This window comes from Panthera uncia, assembly GCF_023721935.1.
Source record: "Panthera uncia isolate 11264 chromosome C1 unlocalized genomic scaffold, Puncia_PCG_1.0 HiC_scaffold_3, whole genome shotgun sequence".
NCBI lineage: Eukaryota > Metazoa > Chordata > Mammalia > Carnivora > Felidae > Panthera > Panthera uncia.
Genome location: NW_026057584.1, coordinates 72,381,321 through 72,400,055, shown reverse-complemented (window position 1 = coordinate 72,400,055; position 18,735 = coordinate 72,381,321). Strand labels below are relative to the sequence as shown.

The following is an 18,735-nucleotide window of genomic DNA, read 5'->3' as shown; positions in this document are numbered from 1 at the left end:
TCACAATTGCACCAAGAAGCATAAAATACCTAGGAATAAATCTAACCAAAGATGTAAAAGATCTGTATGCTGAAAACTATAGAAAGCTTATGAAGGAAATTGAAGAAGATATAAAGAAATGGAAAGACATTCCCTACTCATGGATTGGAAGAATAAATATTGTCAAAATGTCAATACTACCCAAAGCTATCTACACATTCAATGCAATCCCAATCAAAATTGCACCAGCATTCTTCTCGAAACTAGAACAAGCAATCCTAAAATTCATATGGAACCACAAAAGGCCCCGAATAGCCAAAGTAATTTTGAAGAAGAAGACCAAAGCAGGAGGCATCGCAATCCCAGACTTTAGCCTCTACTACAAAGCTGTCATCATCAAGACAGCATGGTATTGGCACAAAAACAGACACATAGACCAATGGAATAGAACAGAAACCCCAGAACTAGACCCACAAACATATGGCCAACTCATCTTTGACAAAGCAGGAAAGAACATCCAATGGAAAAAAGACAGTCTCTTTAACAAATGGTGCTGGGAGAACTGGACAGCAACATGCAGAAGGTTGAAACTAGACCACTTTCTCACACCATTCACAAAAATAAACTCAAAATGGATAAAGGACCTGAATGTGAGACAGGAAACCATCAAAACCTTAGAGGAGAAAGCAGGAAAAGACCTCTCTGACCTCAGCCGTAGCAATCTCTTACTCGACACATCCCCAAAGGCAAGGGAATTAAAAGCAAAAGTGAATTACTGGGACCTTATGAAAATAAAAAGCTTCTGCACAGCAAAGGAAACAACCAACAAAACTAAAAGGCAACCAACGGAATGGGAAAAGATATTTGCAAATGACATATCAGACAAGGGGCTAGTATCCAAAATCTATAAAGAGCTCACCAAACTCCACACCCGAAAAACAAATAACCCAGTGAAGAAATGGGCAGAAAACATGAATAGACACTTCTCTAAAGAAGACATCCGGATGGCCAACAGGCACGTGAAAAGATGTTCAACGTCGCTCCTTATCAGGGAAATACAAATCAAAACCACACTCAGATATCACCTCACGCCAGTCAGAGTGGCCAAAATGAACAAATCAGGAGACTATAGATGCTGGAGAGGATGTGGAGAAACGGGAACCCTCTTGCACTGTTGGTGGGAATGCAAATTGGTGCAGCCACTCTGGAAAGCAGTGTGGAGGTTCCTCAGAAAATTAAAAATAGACCTACCCTATGACCCAGCAATAGCACTGCTAGGAATTTATCCAAGGGATACAGGAGTACTGATGCATAGGGGCACCTGTACCCCAATGTTTATAGCGGCACTCTCAACAATAGCCAAATTGTGGAAAGAGCCTAAATGTCCATCAACTGATGAATGGATAAAGAAATTGTGGTTTATATACACAATGGAATACTACGTGGCAATGAGAAAAAATGAAATATGGCCTTTTGCAGCAACGTGGATGGAACTGGAGAGTGTGATGCTAAGTGAAATAAGCCATACAGAGAAAGACAGATACCATATGGTTTCACTCTTATGTGGATCCTGAGAAACTTAACAGAAACCCATGGGGGAGGGGAAGAAAAAAAAAAAAAAAAGAGGAGGTAAGAGTGGGAGACAGCCAAAGCATAAAAGACTGTTAAAAACTGAGAACAAACTGAGGGTTGATGGGGGGTGGGAGGGAGGGGAGGGTGGGTGATGGGTATTGAGGAGGGCACTTTTTGGGATGAGCACTGGGTGTTGTATGGAAACCAATTTGACAATAAATTTCGTATATTAAAAAATAAATAAAAAAATAAAAAAGAAGGAAAAAAAACTTAAAAAAATAAAATAAACTTAAAAAACGTTAAAAAAAAAAAAAGAACAAAGAGAGTCTGGATTTGTAGTATATATAAAGGCAGCCAGAACTTTGGTCAGTATGTCTGAGTTGACATAGAAATCTCCTTTCCCAGTTTAGGGGCTCAGTTGGTTTCTCTGGGTGGCTCAGTCAGTTAAGCGTCCGACTTCAGCTTAGGTCATAATCTTGCAGCTCACGAGTTTGAGGCCCGGGTCTGGCTCTGTGCTGACAGCTCAGAGCCTGGAGCCTGCTTCGGCTTCTGTGTCTCCCTCTCTCTGCCACTGCCCCACTTTTGCTCTGTCTCTCTCAAAAAGAAATTAAAACGTTAAAAAAAATTTTTTTTAAAGAAATCTCCTTTCCCAGTTTAAACACATAGAAATTTGGGGCAAACTATAACACAAAGACACACAATGCCCCAGTGCTGAAGATAAAGATGGGACAGAAAGTCAGAGCAGTAAGAGGTAGCCAAAGCCAAGGGGCCCTTGGGCAGAACTGAGCCTGAAACAGGCCTGAGGAGCTGGTGGTTGGGTGTTCAATATTAGGTGTGGGATTTATATACAGGAGCTGGAACCATGCCACTTAAAAAAGAGCAAGAAGTCCTGTAGAACTTGTCCAAACACCAAATGGGACTGAGACACACCAGGACCACTCCCCAGAAGTGACAAGGAAGCTGACTTTCTGCTTGGGACCAGAGCAGGGAAGGGGTCAGCAGCAGAACCCAGGCTGGTGCTGTGCATGAGTGCTAAGTCAGCAGCCACTCCAACCTCACAGAATTGGTCCCGAATCTCACAGTTAATATATGCACTGGTCCTGAGCCAGTAAAATGCGTAGGGCCCTGAGCAGAAGCATAAACTCTGTAGAGATGTTCTCACTACCAGGTCATGGTTCATAAAGGAAAGCACAGTTCACAAAGAGAGAAACAGTTTAGGGGCATCTGGGTGGCTCAGTCTGTTGAGTGTCTGACTCTTGTTTTCGGCTCAGGTCATGATCCCGGGGGCATGGGATCAAGCCATGCAAGAGATTCCATGCTGAGTTTGGAGCCTGCTTACTATTCTCTCTCTTTCTATCTCTTGCTCTCTCAAAAAATAAAAAAGAAAATAAAATATCTTTTAAAGAAAGTTTAATAACTTTGATTCCTTGATCACTTTAAATTTCCATGAACCTACGGACACTACAGACCAAATATAAAGGCAGATGTCCAATGAAAGAAAATAAATTTGCAACCTATATAACAAATGGAAAGCAATAATATCCAGAGTTTATAAAGAACTTCTACAGATTAATAAAGAAAAATAGACAAGTAGATAAAAAACACTAATAAGCAATTCCCAAAGGAAGAAAATCACCCAATAAACATGAGGAAATTTTCAATCTCACAAGTGATCAGGAGAATCCGGTTGAAGACACCAAGATACTGTTGACATTCATCACATTGGCAAAAGTCAAAAAGAAAATTTATAATACCTTATAAAGAAAAAAAGCATATAAAATTGAAAGCATAGAAATCCTATCACATAGTAATTCTCCTCCTCAGTGTACTGTAGAGAAAGCTGTGCACATGTGCCCCAGTTGATGTGACAAGTGGCTGCTTCAGCACAGGTGCAAGAACAAAACTTTAGAAATGTAAATGTCAACCACTAACAGAAGGGATAAACAGTAGCCTCGTTCTATAATGAAATACCATGTAGCAGTAGAAAGGGGTGAACTAAGTCTCTGCCTATTTATATGGCTATATCTCAAAAATGTAGAGTTAAATAAAGAAGTACATGCTGCAAAATGATACAGTAAGAGAGTATTCATGAAAAGAAAATGTAAAAGTCACAAACTATGTATTAAAAGATGTTAAAAGCAATAGATGGCTTGAAAAGATAGAAATAAAACTTATGATCGAGACTTACTTTGGGGAGGTCCTGAGTAAATCCTGAGTAAATTCAGTGCTAGGTGATGAGTACTAATGTGATTATTTTTATCAGTTTTCGAGGTGTAAACAAACAAAAATATCTAAATAAATACCCCAAATATATTTTTTAAATCCTGCCTCAAATACACTCTTTTTCTCCCACAGATTGTCGGCAATCGTTTTAAAGCTGTTAATAAGTGTTGTGATTAGTATTTTGAAAACTGGGAAGCAAATGTTTTCTCAAAAGTAGAGTGATGAATTTATGTCAGTAAATGAAAAACAAACAATATAACAAATAATAAAACAAGAAGTAAATTCTTTAAAGGGCCTTTTGTATTGCATGAGTTGCTCTGACCCTAGTACAACGTATTTTCTCAGCAAAGACACCTTTGACCGTCAGTTGCTGCACTGCAAACAAAATGCTCTCCCACGTGTCCCTAGTTAGTACAAGACTCAGCAGTCACAAACCCTGTCTTGTCTTTACCTATAGCATTGCTTCTAATCACAATTTCTTGTGCTCATGCAGGTCAGTAAAGCGGATTCCCCTCCATGTCCAATGAACCTCTGAAGCTTAAATGAACTGAAGCAAGACTAGAATCTCATGAATCTAAGAACTACCTATGATGATTCCATGCCAAACACCAAGATCACTCAAAGCTCAATCAGGCAATTAAATATTCATTCGCACATTCACAACAATAGCAGATTACATACTTTCTTTTTCTTCTCTGCTCTTTGAAACAATTCCTTCTTCTTCCATAGCTTCTCTCTCTCCTCCTCCTTTTCTCTTCTTCTGGCAGAAATTTCCATTTCCAGTCTTGCTACTTCTTCCTGGTGGGCTCGCCATTGAAGAACCTGAAATAAATAGAAATTCATTCCAATAGCTATACCCAGTCAAGTGATTTCACAGATCACAATGAGACTAGGTTCTATATCAAGCAGGTGTCAAAGTTTTTCCAAATACTCATTAAAATTCTGTGTGCACATGAGTGTGTGATATGTGCATGATGTATATGAAATGTGTGTGTGTGTGTATGCATGTATGTTAAAAAGAGAGAGTAACTTTAAAATCATCTCATTTCAGAGATTTTTCACTTGGATTCATGGAGTGAGATCCCAAAGAGTCTGTGAATTGATTTCAAATAATCTATGAATTCTCATAAATAGTATGTAAAAATTTCTGTGTTTTTGCACAAGTATGTTTTTTTGGAACAACGGTTCCAGTTTCTAGTCAACAGTTTTCAAAAATTCTGAAATGATCCTAAGATCCTAAAAAGTTTAAGAACCACTAATATATTTCATCCTTTTATTTCATATGTGAGGGAAATGAGCCTGAATGAAGATGAAAAAAAAATGTCTAAGACGTTTAAAAGAACTTTCTGGGTACTGGTAGGTGTTATTGGTAGAAGTGTAATTGGTATAACACGTCTAAAGGACCTGAGGCGATATGTAAATATGTATCACAATATAAAATATGCATAACCTTTGACCCACAATCCCATTTGGGGGAAGCTATTCAAAGAAGACAGTCAATTGAATAAGTGCACAAAAATGTATCCATAGGAATGTTCACTGCAGTGCTGCTTACACAGAAAAATTAGAAAGAGTCTAAATGTCTGGCAACAGGTGGTGGCTTAAATTAATTATGGCATTTTCATATAATGACTACTATTGAAAAAGAATATTATATACCTTTATTCATTGACATAGAAAATATCCACAACATATTATTAGATGCAAAAAAGTAGGTGCAAAACCACATTAATAGTATGATGTCCTTAATATAAAACATCATCTATGCATCTATCCATAGAAAAAGTTTTGGAAGGAGATTTATCAAAGTAATAATACTAGTTATCTCTGAATAGCATCATTTCAAGAAATTTTAAAAATTTATTCTTTAAGCCTTTCTGTACTGAGTGACATTTTCACAACAAATATGTTATCTTTGTAGGCAGCAAACCAATGAAACTAACAAAATAGAAACAAACATTTACACTTTCCATGCGCACTAAGAAAGCTGAGAAATCAGAGAAAAGGGAGATGGAGATGTGTGCAGAATTCTTTTTAGAAAAGGAAGAAACTAGCGTTACCAATTTAATACCTCATGTCTTATATTTGATATAAGCATGACTCATTATGGTAATACATAAAATGAGAATGGAATATATAAAATACAAGGAATTAAAGTGACTAATAGTTAAGCTCTTTTCTCACTTTCAATATTCAAAGTCTGTTTTCTAAAAATATACTTCCCCTATTTATCAGAATAACCAAGGAAATTCAGACTCTTGTTTCTCAGACACACCTAGGTTTCCCAATCTGCTGCTTATCCTGGCCATTATATTTATCTTCTTTGGAAGCCCATTCCTAGAATAAGATCATCATGCTTTCTGTCCTGATCTGCTTCCAAACCATTCCTTCCTGCAAACCATCTTCCATCTGTAACATACTGTATTAAAGTCATGCGTCTTGTCAAGTGTTGCTAGTGATGGTGTTATATCATATGGACCCTGGTGACCATCTCTTCTTGATGAAAGCTCTTTCCTGGCCCACAACCTTGTTCTCTCTACTTCTCCACCAATGGATACTATTCTTTTCTTTTCCTGCTCTCTTTGTCCACCTTCCACCCCAAATTCTACTGTTATCCTTTCTCTTTGACCTCAGCTCAGCCTCTCTATGCTCATGTGTGTCTCCTACAAGTTAACCTATCACTTCTGTGCATATGACTAAAATGTACAATTTAAGCTTTGCCTTTTTGTCTGCAATCCCAACCTAACAAATGCTTAAGGCCTTTACTTTTTGCATGTGCACCCAAAATACAATATTTTCAAAATTAAATTCAACATCTTTAACATTGCCACAGTCTCACACCAAGCCCTGTGCACCTGTCTCTTCTTTCAAACATCCGGGATTGTTCTGTGGAACAACAAGCATCTGTGTGGTTTGTATTTTTTTATTATTGTGTACACCTATCAAAATGACTAATTCTTTATATTTTATATTTTATATCTGACTTGGGCGTTCTTATATTTCTTTCTTTTTTTTTTTTATTTGTTAAAATTTACATCCAGATTAGCATATAGTGCAACAATGATTTCAGGAGTAGATTCCTTTGTGCCCCTTACCCATTTAGCCCATCCCCTTTCCCACAGCCCCTCCATTAACCCTCAGTTTGTTCTCCATATTTATGAGTTTCTTCTGTTTTGTCCCCTCCCTGTTTTTATATTATTTTTGTTTCCCTTCCCTTATGTTCATCTGTTTTCTCTCTTAAAGTCCTCATATGAGTGAAGTCCTATGATTTTTGTCTTTCTCTGACTAATTTCACTTAGCATAATACCCTCCAGTTCCATCCACGTAGTTTCAAATGGCAAGATTTCATTCTTTTTGATTGCCGAGTAGTACTCCATTGTATATATATACCACTTCTTCTTTATCCATTCATCCATTGATGGACATTTGGGCTCTTTCCATACTTTGGCTATTGTTGATAGTGCTACTATAAACATGGGGGTGCATGTGTCCCTTCGAAACAGCACACTTGTATCCCGTGGATAAATGCCTAGTAGTGCAATTGCTGGGTCGTAGGGTAGTTCTATTTTTAGTTTTTTGAGGAACCTCCATACTGTTTTCCAGAGTGGCTACACCAGCTTGCATTCCCATTATATTTCTTTGTTTTTAAGTTTATTTTTTTAATTTATTTGAGACAGAGACAGAGTGAGTGGGAGAAGAGCAGAGAGAGAGAAAGAGAGAGAGGTAGAACCCAAAGGAGGCTCTGCACTCTCAGTGTAGAGCCTGATGCGGGGCTCGAACTCATGACTTGTGAGCTCATTTCCTGAGCTGAAATCAAGAGTTGGACACTTAACCAACTGAACCACCCAGGCGCCCCCAATCTCACATTTCTTAAGATCAGATGGGCTTTACTTATGACAAATCAATTTCTAACGTATTGAATTTCCCTTGACCACTTTGCTGTAGTTTCCTAGTTCACCCAAAGTCTACCTGCCAAATGTATTTAGAAAAACACCAGAGTTCGTGGGGTGATGCCAATTTATCCAAATAAGACCTTAGTAATTTAGTTTTCTTACTCACAATCAATGTCCCATTTTAACTTAAAGTGTAATCTCTACACAGATTCTTTCCTGTGCCTTCTCATATGTGGCCATTCTTGTTCTTAGCCTCATGGCATAGTCCAAACTATTCTGCCACCTGGAACACCCTCAGTCTCCCCCTATTTCCTAGGATGCTCCTTGGCCCAATACATGTCCTGCATCTTTCATGAAACATTTTTCAACCCATGGTCATTTCCCTTTTCTTACTTCACTTACCATACCATAGCTGTTCTCTAATCATTTTGAGCATGTTTAATTTTTATTTATAGCAAGTTCCATGATACCTATGTATTTTGTTTTCCTCTTACACCTTCTAGCAGAGTGCTAGCACATCATAGGTGCTCAATAATTACCTTCTATTTAATTTACCAAAATAAAATGTTTTTTAAAAAGCCTAATAAATGGAGAAGAAATAAAAATATTAGAATAGATCATTTTGTAACACTTGCTGAAATAATAAATCTTTGTTTATGATCATCAGTGGCTACTAAATGCATTAATAGCAGGTGGGAAACTTTATAATGGCTAGCAACAACTGAACACACTGAACAATCTTAATGTCACAGAGAAACAAGCTGATATCTTGGCCTCCTGATGGAAATATGCAATATTGCCATGAAGTATTCTTGCCAAGAAATAAAAATGAATATCAAATATCTAGACCTATTTATCAAGATATAGGAAATTCAGACAGTGGAGAAACATGCAATCAACAAAATTGAAATTTGAAAAACTTTAAAGGACTTTCGGGGCATGTGAGTGGCTCATTCAGTTAAGTGTCCAACTTCAGTTCAGGTCATGAGCTCTCGGTTTGTGAGTTTGAGCCCCACATGGGGCTCTGTGAAGGCAGCTCAGAGCCTGGAGCCTACCTCAGATTCTGTCTCCCTCTCTGCCCCTCCCCCGCTCATGCTCTGTCTCTCTCTCTCAAAAACAAACATTAAAAAATTAAAAAAAAAAAAGATTTAAGAAACATCAATCAAATGCAATATGTAGATTATATTTGGTTTTGATTTGAATAAACTAAATATAAAAATAAATTACAAAACAAAAATATTTCTATGTTGGTTACTTGATGCTATTAGGAAATATTGTTAGTGTTTTTAGATATGATTATAATATAGTTATGTTTTTTAAAAGAGTGTTTTTAATTTTAGAGATAGATACTGAAATACTAACAGATGAAATGGGGATTTGCTCACTAGGGCCCAGTGGTCATGGGAGAGTGGGTAAGGATATAGATGAGACAAATTTGACTAGTGAGTTGATAACCGTTGGAACCGAGTGATAATACACTTGTGTGTGTTTAAATTTTTCCACACTACAAATTCTGTATGAATAAATAAATAATAAATAAATAAACCATAAAATCTCATGTATGTCCAAAGAGTTTCATATAATAAAATGCTGTAGCCTCAAAGTTCTCAGACAGTAGAAAGGGAGATTTGAGACACACTGAACTAATGAAAAGAAAAATGGCATACATTTAGCCTTTCTGAATACTAAAATTGTTTTTATAAATTTCAGTAAAAGAAGTTTGGGTTCTAGAAGTACTCTTCTCACCTTTTGATTTAAAATAACTTAAGGGAATTATCATTTAATAATGTTGTTAATGATGTTTCTCCTGTTCTCCAGAGAAGAAAAGAATATGGTAGTTTTTTATTTTTTTTTTTAATTTTTTAACTGGTTAAGTTTATATTAAATCAACATAAGTAAAAACCATATCATGAGAGGCTATGGTAGATTTTTAAGTGGGAAAACACACTAAAGAATCCTGAAACAAATACAGGTTTAGTAACCAAAAGCCAATGGGTTCAGCTGTCAGGCAATACATGTATATATAAAACTCTGGGGAAAAGACTCTCGAGCAAGTCAGCATCAGCCTTTAGAAACTAAATTGCTTCCATTTAATATTGGAATCATGAGAATGGTCAGGGACCCATAGAGGTTTGCTTGAAATCAATAACTCACAATATTATCTGTAATTATAACCATACCTAAAAAAAGGTAAAGAAGAAAGGAGAGAAAGTTGTGGAAGGTAGCATTATATCCTAAGTAGCTGGGGTTGTGAGATCTTGATGACAAACAGGCTCTGCATCGGTCGGTGTCCAGGCAGTAGGATGAACAGGGCTTTTTGGAATGCACAATGGACATGGTAAAGAATTTGGTGGGAAAAGGGTACCATTGAAAACAAAATCCTTATCCAATGGATCCCCAGAGGCAGCCAAGGGATGTGGATGGCTCCCATGTGGAGAGAATGACAACCAATTATGGTATGTTCGAGATGCCCAAGAATAAGGAAGCTGGCAGGTGGGCAAAGGAATCAATATTATCACAATAAGCTAAAGTATAGAAGATTCTTTAGTGAACAGTGAGCAAAAGGAAGAATGACCCAGGAGAACATTTTAGTGGTTTTATTTTAAAGGGTTTGTTAATTATATAGCTTTAAACAAAGCATGTGAACATAACTGTGCAACAATAATCACCATGAAAGAACATTACCTCAGTGGCAGGCAGGAGCCTGTTATAAGGAAAGCATTATTTAGATTATTAACCACAGGACATTTTTCCAGGTCTTTAGTTAATACTTCAATATTCCTGCCAAAGGTACAATCTGAATGAAACCTTAACCCAACAAAGAACAAATGAAGTTTAAAATACATTCATCTATTGCAAATAATAAATTAAGGGTTTAAAATGAAAATGGTTGGTAGCATTACATGTGTCCCTTGCTCTTAATGTAAAAGTAAAATGGTTGAAGTGAAATTAATAAACACACATATTCTCAGAGTAAATAAAGTACTAGAAAAGCAAAAAATGAAGCCCATCAAAACGTCAAAGGTAGTAATGGAAATTAACACCAGGATAACAATATTAACACAATTTTGCAACAAAGTTGAGTGCTTTGAAAAAATTACAAGTGGCAATGTAGTATAAAGGACATGAGTATTGAAATGTTGGTCAGAACACCTGCTTTTTTTGTCTTATCTCTGCACTAACCAACAATGTTGTTAGTTTGAGCAAATGGCTAACTCATTTTTCTTATGTGTTAAAAGGGAATACTGGATCAGGTGACTTCTACAATTTCTTTAAGTCATATTATCCTGATTCTATTTTATTTATATTTTCCTTAAATGGAGACATCACGATATATGACATGCTCTGTAATTTTCCTCTGCAAGCAAAATGAATTGTAATGAGGAATATAAGTATTTTATAAGCCTGTTAAATAATAATAGACAATTAAAATTAATATAGAATTCTATTTCTCATATTCATGGAAACATTGTGTCATGTGTGTTGCCTTATACAGGAAAAGTTCTGTCTGACCACTACCTATAACCGGCAATAATAAAATATTAAAAACTGCCATTTATGAGGGCTTATTGTGTGCCAGGCCTAGTCTTTATAAAAGCATTGAACACAAGATATGATGTGATCTTTGAGACAAGCAAGTTATCATCTTCACAATCCATCTGGCTAACTTCCACTTACCCTTATGCATGTCTAAGGTCAGATATTGTTTGCTCCAGGAAGCCTTCCCTAACTCACCATGTCCAAAGTTAGGTCCCTCTTCTCTACTTCCCTAGCACCTTGTCCCTCCCTTTTATTACAACATGCATTAAATCATTTATCTGTACTTCCCACTTGGCTACAAACTTCTTAAGGGCAGGAACCAAATTTGTCTTATTCATAAACTCTACACAGAGCTTATCATGGTAGCTGGTACTTAATAAGGGTTCAAGAAATACTTGGGATATGCACAGGTAAGGCTCGGAGGTTATACCTGGAAGTTAGACTAACAACATTTTCCCTTCCTCCCACTGGACTTGTCTTTAGAAAAAAAAAAGTAACCCCCCACCACCATAATGCTACCATTTTCTGACTCCCCCACACCAGACTCTCGATCCTTGATTTCCCCAGTCCTACTTGTTTCCATGCCTCCTAATCTCCTCCTCTGCTTGTCTGACAGAGAAAATATCCAGGAAACCTTGCCAGGATTTTCAACAGCTTCTAGCAATATTAGAGGACATTGTGCAAAACTGTGGCAAGCAAATCCCCTTCTCTTTTTCCTCAATGTTCCTATAAGTTTGTAGATTCAGTTCACCTGAGTAAACTTCAAATTTTCATTTTATTAAATCTTAAACATTCTGATAGTTCCATTAAATTCTTTCCAATTGTCCCACTATTTTTCGATATTACCTAAGCTTTTTAATCTCATGTGTTCCATTTGTGTTTAAACTTTACTCATGAAGTAAGGACCTGTGATTTTGCATATGTTATTAACGCTTTCTATTCTCTCCTTGGCATTTTCACTTAGCAAAAAGACTTGGTTATTCCTCTTGGTTTCACAATTGTCCCTTGGTTTCTTAGGTGACATCATAAGTCCATTTTTTATCACCTCCCTTGAATAACCACTTTCCATTTTCTGTGGCTTTTTATTAGTCTTTCTCAGAATCTCAAAGATTATTCTCTATTATCTTGACTGTTTCATGTCCTTTACTTTTCAAAGAAAGTTTTGCAAACTTTCATTTAATAGGATCCTGCAGAGTCTTAACTTTACTGTAAAACAAGACATGTAGATAAAGAAACAAACTAAATGTCATAAGCAGAAAACAATCAACAGATATTTTTTCATAAGGCACAAAAATCTACAAGCCTCTCAATTTTGTGTGTGAAGCTGACAAAGCCAAATTGTATAATATTGTCAGAAAATGGGGCTAACAGTCAGGAAATCACTTGCCTGCTGGCTACGAGATCCAGAGGAAATCACTTCCTATTTTTGGACCTCAAATCCTCTTTGGAAAAGGAAAAGGACTAGATCACTTTTTTGAACAGAGGCCTATAACTCATTAGTAGATAATAAAATCAATTTTGTGAATGGGAACTAGTGTTATTAAAGAAAATAGAACAGAAAATATCAAAGTGCATCTCATGTCATTATAGTAATGCTGTTTCAAGAAATTTTTGTTTCCTCTGTGTGTGTGTGTGTGTGTGTGTGTGTGTGTGATGTAAAATACATTTCTCATTTTATTTCGAGAAGCTTGAAAAATACAGCAGGAAGTTCTCTATAATTCCTTCCAATGCTAAAATTCTATGACTCTGTGATGTAAAGACTAAAGCTATTGTATTGTCATCATTAAGCCACAGTCCTTATTCCTCCCGCAATAAACCCAGAAGCACGGGACAGATGAGAGAACCCAGGTTTTGTGACCATAAACCAGAGCTTGAGTCTTACCCCTGTAAATGATTAATGGTATTCTCTGGGGTACACTGCTTAACTACCTAGAACTACAGGCTAATGTAAAATAGGATAACAGTGATGCACAATTTACAGGATTGCTGTGCAAACACCATCAATCTGCACAACTCAAAAACTCAAGCATCATTCCAACACTGCTTATCCCTGACATTCCATATGTAATCCATTACCAAGTACCTCTGACTATCTCTTAGACCCATTCACTTCTCTCCATCTTCACAGCCCCCATTTTAAAGCTACAAGGATGCATCTGGCGTCTACTGTTATTTCATTCCATGCCCACAGCCCCATCTTACCGCCTACACTTTCAATGCTTTCCACTGCTTCCAACTATAGGCCACAAGGCCTCCAGGATTTAGCCCTGCCTATGTCTGCAGCCCCAGGTCATAACCCCATAGCAAGCATAGACTCAACCTCTGCACTCCAGGAGCACGTGACAATCTTACAAATTCCCGAAGAGAGCACATTTTCTTCAGCTGTGTGGATATTGCATATGCTATTTCCTTTGTTTGGAATGCTCTTCTCTTCCTCCTTGCCTCCCCCATACCTTTCCCTACTCAGTACTTACTTAGTTCAAATTTCAGTTCCTATGCGGTCAGTGAAGCCTTACGCACCCATCCTACATGAGGTGAAGCCCCCAGCTACATGCTCTTGTAACAGCTTACTTTGCCTTCAAGATACTTACCACAGTTTAAAATGTGATGTTCAGTCTTGTAATTACATGACCACTATCTGCTTCTCAACCAGACTGTGATCTCCACAAGGACAGGGACTATCTAGCTCACCAGATTAGCTCACCATTACATCCCCAGTGCCTTACACACCACCTGACACCCTAATAAATGTGCAGTGAATAAGTTTGGATGAATAAATGAGATAAGAAGGTATACGTGCTACACAAATGTTAACTATATTCTTGGATTGCTACAATTGCTTTCCAGTTGACTTTCCTGACTTCATGCCACTTTAATTCAACCCATTCTGTATACATTTGTCTATTGGATTATTTGTCACATATATTTGCTCCCCTGTTCAAGATTCTAATATTAGGGGCTTTGCACAGGCTACCATTTCAAGTGGCTTCTATACCTACTTATTTGGACACCACCTTATTCAAAAGGAGGATTCAATCTTTAAAGGCATATTTGGACTTGAACCCACACATCTGACCTTATTTCCTATTACTCCCCAGAGCAGACAAGCCAGACTTTCTTCCTCTTCTGCCTCTTCCTCTTCTCCCTGCTCTTACATATTCATGCTTATCTTTGTCCCAGGCATTTGCCTAGAAAGCCTTCACTCCTGTTCATCTGCCCTTCAGGGTCATTCAGGGCCCCGTCTAATGATTTCACCCAACATTTGCCATCCCAATTCTGATCTATATTCATGAATGGTGTCTAATATAGACACTATCCAGTCACTCTCAAGCCTGTCTTGCTTTATTTTCATTTTACTTACCATTATATAAAATCCTAAGGATTTTCATTACAAGGAGAATTTTTTTTTCTTTTCTTTTATTGTTAGATACATTTAGGTACATTATAGATTACGAGATGATGGATATTAACTAAACCTGTTGTGGTTATCATTTCATAATATATGTATACCAAATCATCACCCTGTACGCCTTAAAGATATAGTGATACACCAGTTATTTCTCAAAACTGAAAAAAAAATCATATCATTCATCAATTAATTTATTTTCTTGTCTGTGTTTCTCACTAAACTTCTAGCTCCATGATAACAGGGACTTGGCCTTATGTACTGCTCTAACCCACTCCTCAAACAGTGCCTCACCCAAAGTAGGTGCTCTATGAATATTTCTTGGGTGAATGAATGAGTGTCCAAGACTGAGATTAGAAATTGTTTACTTGCTTAGGCTGTAAACCTAAGATCCAGATACCTACTATCAAGCATGTCACTTCTGGGATTCCATAATTAGAGTAGGAAACTTTAGGCTGACCACTTCCTTATACACATCACACTTCCTTCCACTTATCCTCTCTTTCTCTCTGCTCTCTGCCCTTTTGTTAACAAGATAGGCTGAAATCATTAAGGTATCACACAGCTGGTAGGATCTGAACTCAACTTTGAACTATTTCACATTAAAGAAGGAGGATTAGACTGTAAGAGAACAGAATACTTCAGAACACATGAAGACTCTACTTTAGGGTATATATTCTGGGAATGAAGGTCTTCAGAAAGGTAAGGCTTATATATGTGCATAGCTATGTGGATAAGGAGTACTGACTTATTCTCCTTTTTATCTCCCATAGAAATCATCTCAGTGTCTGGAACACAGTGAATGTTTACTAAGTGTGTGTTAAACATATTTAGTACTTTATTGTCTTTTATAAAAAGGTTTTATTTATAAAACCATAAAACTTCCAGATGAAAACATAGGGGTAAGCTCTTACTTATCTATCTTGATTTTTTGACATAAAAGCAAGGGCAAAAAAAAAGCAAAAATAAATAAGTGACACTACATCAAACTAAAAAACTTCTGCACAGCAAAGGAAACCATCAACAAAACAAAATGGCAATCTATCAAATGGGAGAAAATATTTGTAAATTATATGTCTGATAAGAGGTTAATGTCCAAAATATATAAAGAACTCAAGCAACTCAGTAGGAGAACAAAACAATCCAGTTGGCAGAGGATCTGAATAGATTCTTTTGTCAAAGAAGGCATACACATGGCAAACACGTACATGAAGAAATGCTCAACATCACTAATCATCAGAGACATGCAAATCAAAACCACAATGAGATCTCACTTCACACCTTTTAGAACAGCTATCATCAAAAAGTCAAAAAATAACAAGTGTTGGCACGGATGCAGAGAAAAGAGGAATGTAAATTTGTGTAGCCATTATGAAAACAGTATAAAAAATTAAAATAGAAATACCATATGATCCAGCAATTCTATTTCCAGGTATTTATTTGAAGGAAGTAAACCCACTATTTTTAAAAGATATCTGCAACCCCATGTTTATTGCCAAAACTTGGGAAAAATTTAATTGTCCATCAATGGATGAATGGATAAAGAAAATATGTCTTATACACATTATGTGTGTGTGTGTGTGTGTGTGTGTGTGTTTATTAAGCCATAAAAGAGAAGAAAAGACCTTGAGGGCATTATGCTAAGAGAAATAAGTCAGAGGAAGACAAATACTGTATGATCTTACTTATATGTGGAATCTAAAACAAACAAAATGCACTCATAGATACAAAGAACAGATTGGTGGTTGCTAGAGACGGAGAGGTTGAGGGTGGACAAAACAGGTGAAGGGAGTCCAGAGGCACAAAGTGCCAATGATAAGATAAATAAATCCTGGGGAGGTAATATGCAGAATGATGACTATGGTTAACTATAGTGTGTATTTGAAACTTCTGAGAGAGTAAATCTTAAGTGCTAAATAATAATTATGTGTGGCAATGGATGTTAACTAAAATAATTGTAGTAATCACTTCATGTAATATATACATATTTCAAATCATTATATTGTACACCTGAAACTAATACAATGTTATATGTCAATTATATCTCATTTTTTAAGAAAAGAAAAAAATGGTCTTGTTTATTAACCGTTTCACATGCATATCCCACATCCCAACTAGATTATGTACCGCTTATATTCTGAGGTCAAGTTTTATGCAGTTTTTGTAATCCATAAAATCCACTACAATGCAAACTCATGGAAGGTATTCTATGAAACACGTTATAAAGATATCTGTGATTTTACAAACATCCTAAAAGAAAGTTGAGGCAACTTTCTGCTGAGCAGAAATAATAGCAATTTTGTATCAGAGATTTTCCATAAAGCCACCAACCCCAGAATGACTTCTCTTTTTATTCTGCAATTCTGAGCTATCTTACCTTGGGCTATAGTTAAAAACAAAATACAAATAAAATTTGCCTAACAAGGCATTTGCTTAATTAATGCAAGTGAAAGGGATTACCGACAAGAGAAGGAGTTATCTAGAATCCTTCCCTGTATTTAGGGTGGTATGATATCTAGAGAGGGAAAGTGGAAGATGTGTATTATATAATGTAAATAAGCATTAGTAAACTATTCTTAAATGCACAAGTTTACACTAGCATAGCCATACACCTCACAGCTCTGATATTTCCCTTAGAGTTATCATTTTAATTAACAGAGCCTCAAGAGAAATGCTCATAGGCCAGTAAACAATGGAACAGGTTTGTTTGGGGTTTTTTATGAGAATAAGATAATTTTGGAGCTATGATATGGGGACCACTGCTGAGAACAAAAATTAAGGAAAATGATTATAGACTATGATAAAAGTGATTACAGTTTATGGATTTCCTAATTGTTAGGACTCAAACAGGAAGCCTTCAATGAGAACATTGTTTTCCCCCATCAGCTCAGTTCTTTATAGATATAGCGCAGAATCAACAACAGATAATTTACAGAACTTGGCAGTACTTTTAATCTCTTCACAGAAACTCATTATATCTTACCTATATGGGCACTAAGAAGAGAAGTCAAGCAGAGATCACAAAAAGATTAAATGGGAAAAATCATAAAAGAAGGTGACTTCCATTATCATCAGCAGAACCCCCTTCACTTAGGATGTTATTCGGCAATAAATATTTCAAACTAGATATAGTGCATATTGATATATGTGTATTGCCTGAATGCCTTCCTGCAGAAAGTACAGTCAGAACATATCAATGAAAAAAAAAAGCAATATCTTTTTATGGGGAAAAAAAGGGGGGTTCAGGAAGACAAAAGTTAAAATGCAAAATTAAGGTGGCATTGTATCTGTGCACAAGGACCTCACCCAGATTATCCTCCAAAATGTTAATGGAAGTTACAGACAATAATTCCTCAAGCATTCACAAGATGATAAATCCTGTCTTGAACTTTTTCCAAATAGATACTAAGGAAGGAGCAGGATGCTATGCTGATACTACAATATGTTCATGGAAATGGGAAATCTTATTCCTTTCCATAAAGTCTTAGTAAGTCTATGAAATGAATGTTCTGAGCAGATAAACACTAGAACAATATGCATTATTTTGAATTCATTTATTTTATGTTCAAAATTTAACCAGTTTTACTTCTAAATGATGACTTCATTGAAGCTCGCTTATATATTCCTCTACCTTCCCCAAACTTCTAATTACTTATTCTGCATATGTTGCTCAGAGAAATAGCTATGACCCCTTACATAAAATTCTACACTACTCAGCCAAAGAGACAAGTCTGTCCTAATCCATAAAAACATATTAAATAGAACATATAAAGCATGATGGTGTGAATCTAATTGCCACTTAAGCTGTGAGATTTAGAAATTTGAATTTGGTCTTTCAAGCCTATGTTCTGCTGCAAATTTCCTGCTTACAGATAATTATTCCCAGCTAGAAAAATGATCCTATCTGTCACAACAGAGCTAATGCTACTGACCAGTAATTCTGTACATCATCATTTGCAAATGTCATGGGGATTTTTTACAATTATTTTTTCAGATGTTTATTTAATTTGAGAGAGTACAAGTGGGGGAGGGGCAGAGAGAGAGACAGGGAGAGAGAATCCCAAGTAGGCTCCATGCTGTCAGTGCAGAGCCCGACTCGAGGCTGTATCTCACAACAGTGAG

General features: G+C 36.5%; 1 protein-coding gene across 1 annotated transcript in view; it reads right to left on the bottom strand.

Annotated features, from left to right (window-relative positions):
• Positions 1-18,735, bottom strand: part of CCDC148 (coiled-coil domain containing 148) — a 260,873-nt gene that overhangs the window by 100,724 nt on the left and 141,414 nt on the right. The window contains exon 11 of the mRNA XM_049615611.1: positions 4,456-4,596. Coding sequence (XP_049471568.1) covers positions 4,456-4,596 — 141 coding nt within the window. The remainder of the gene's footprint in view (positions 1-4,455; positions 4,597-18,735) is intronic.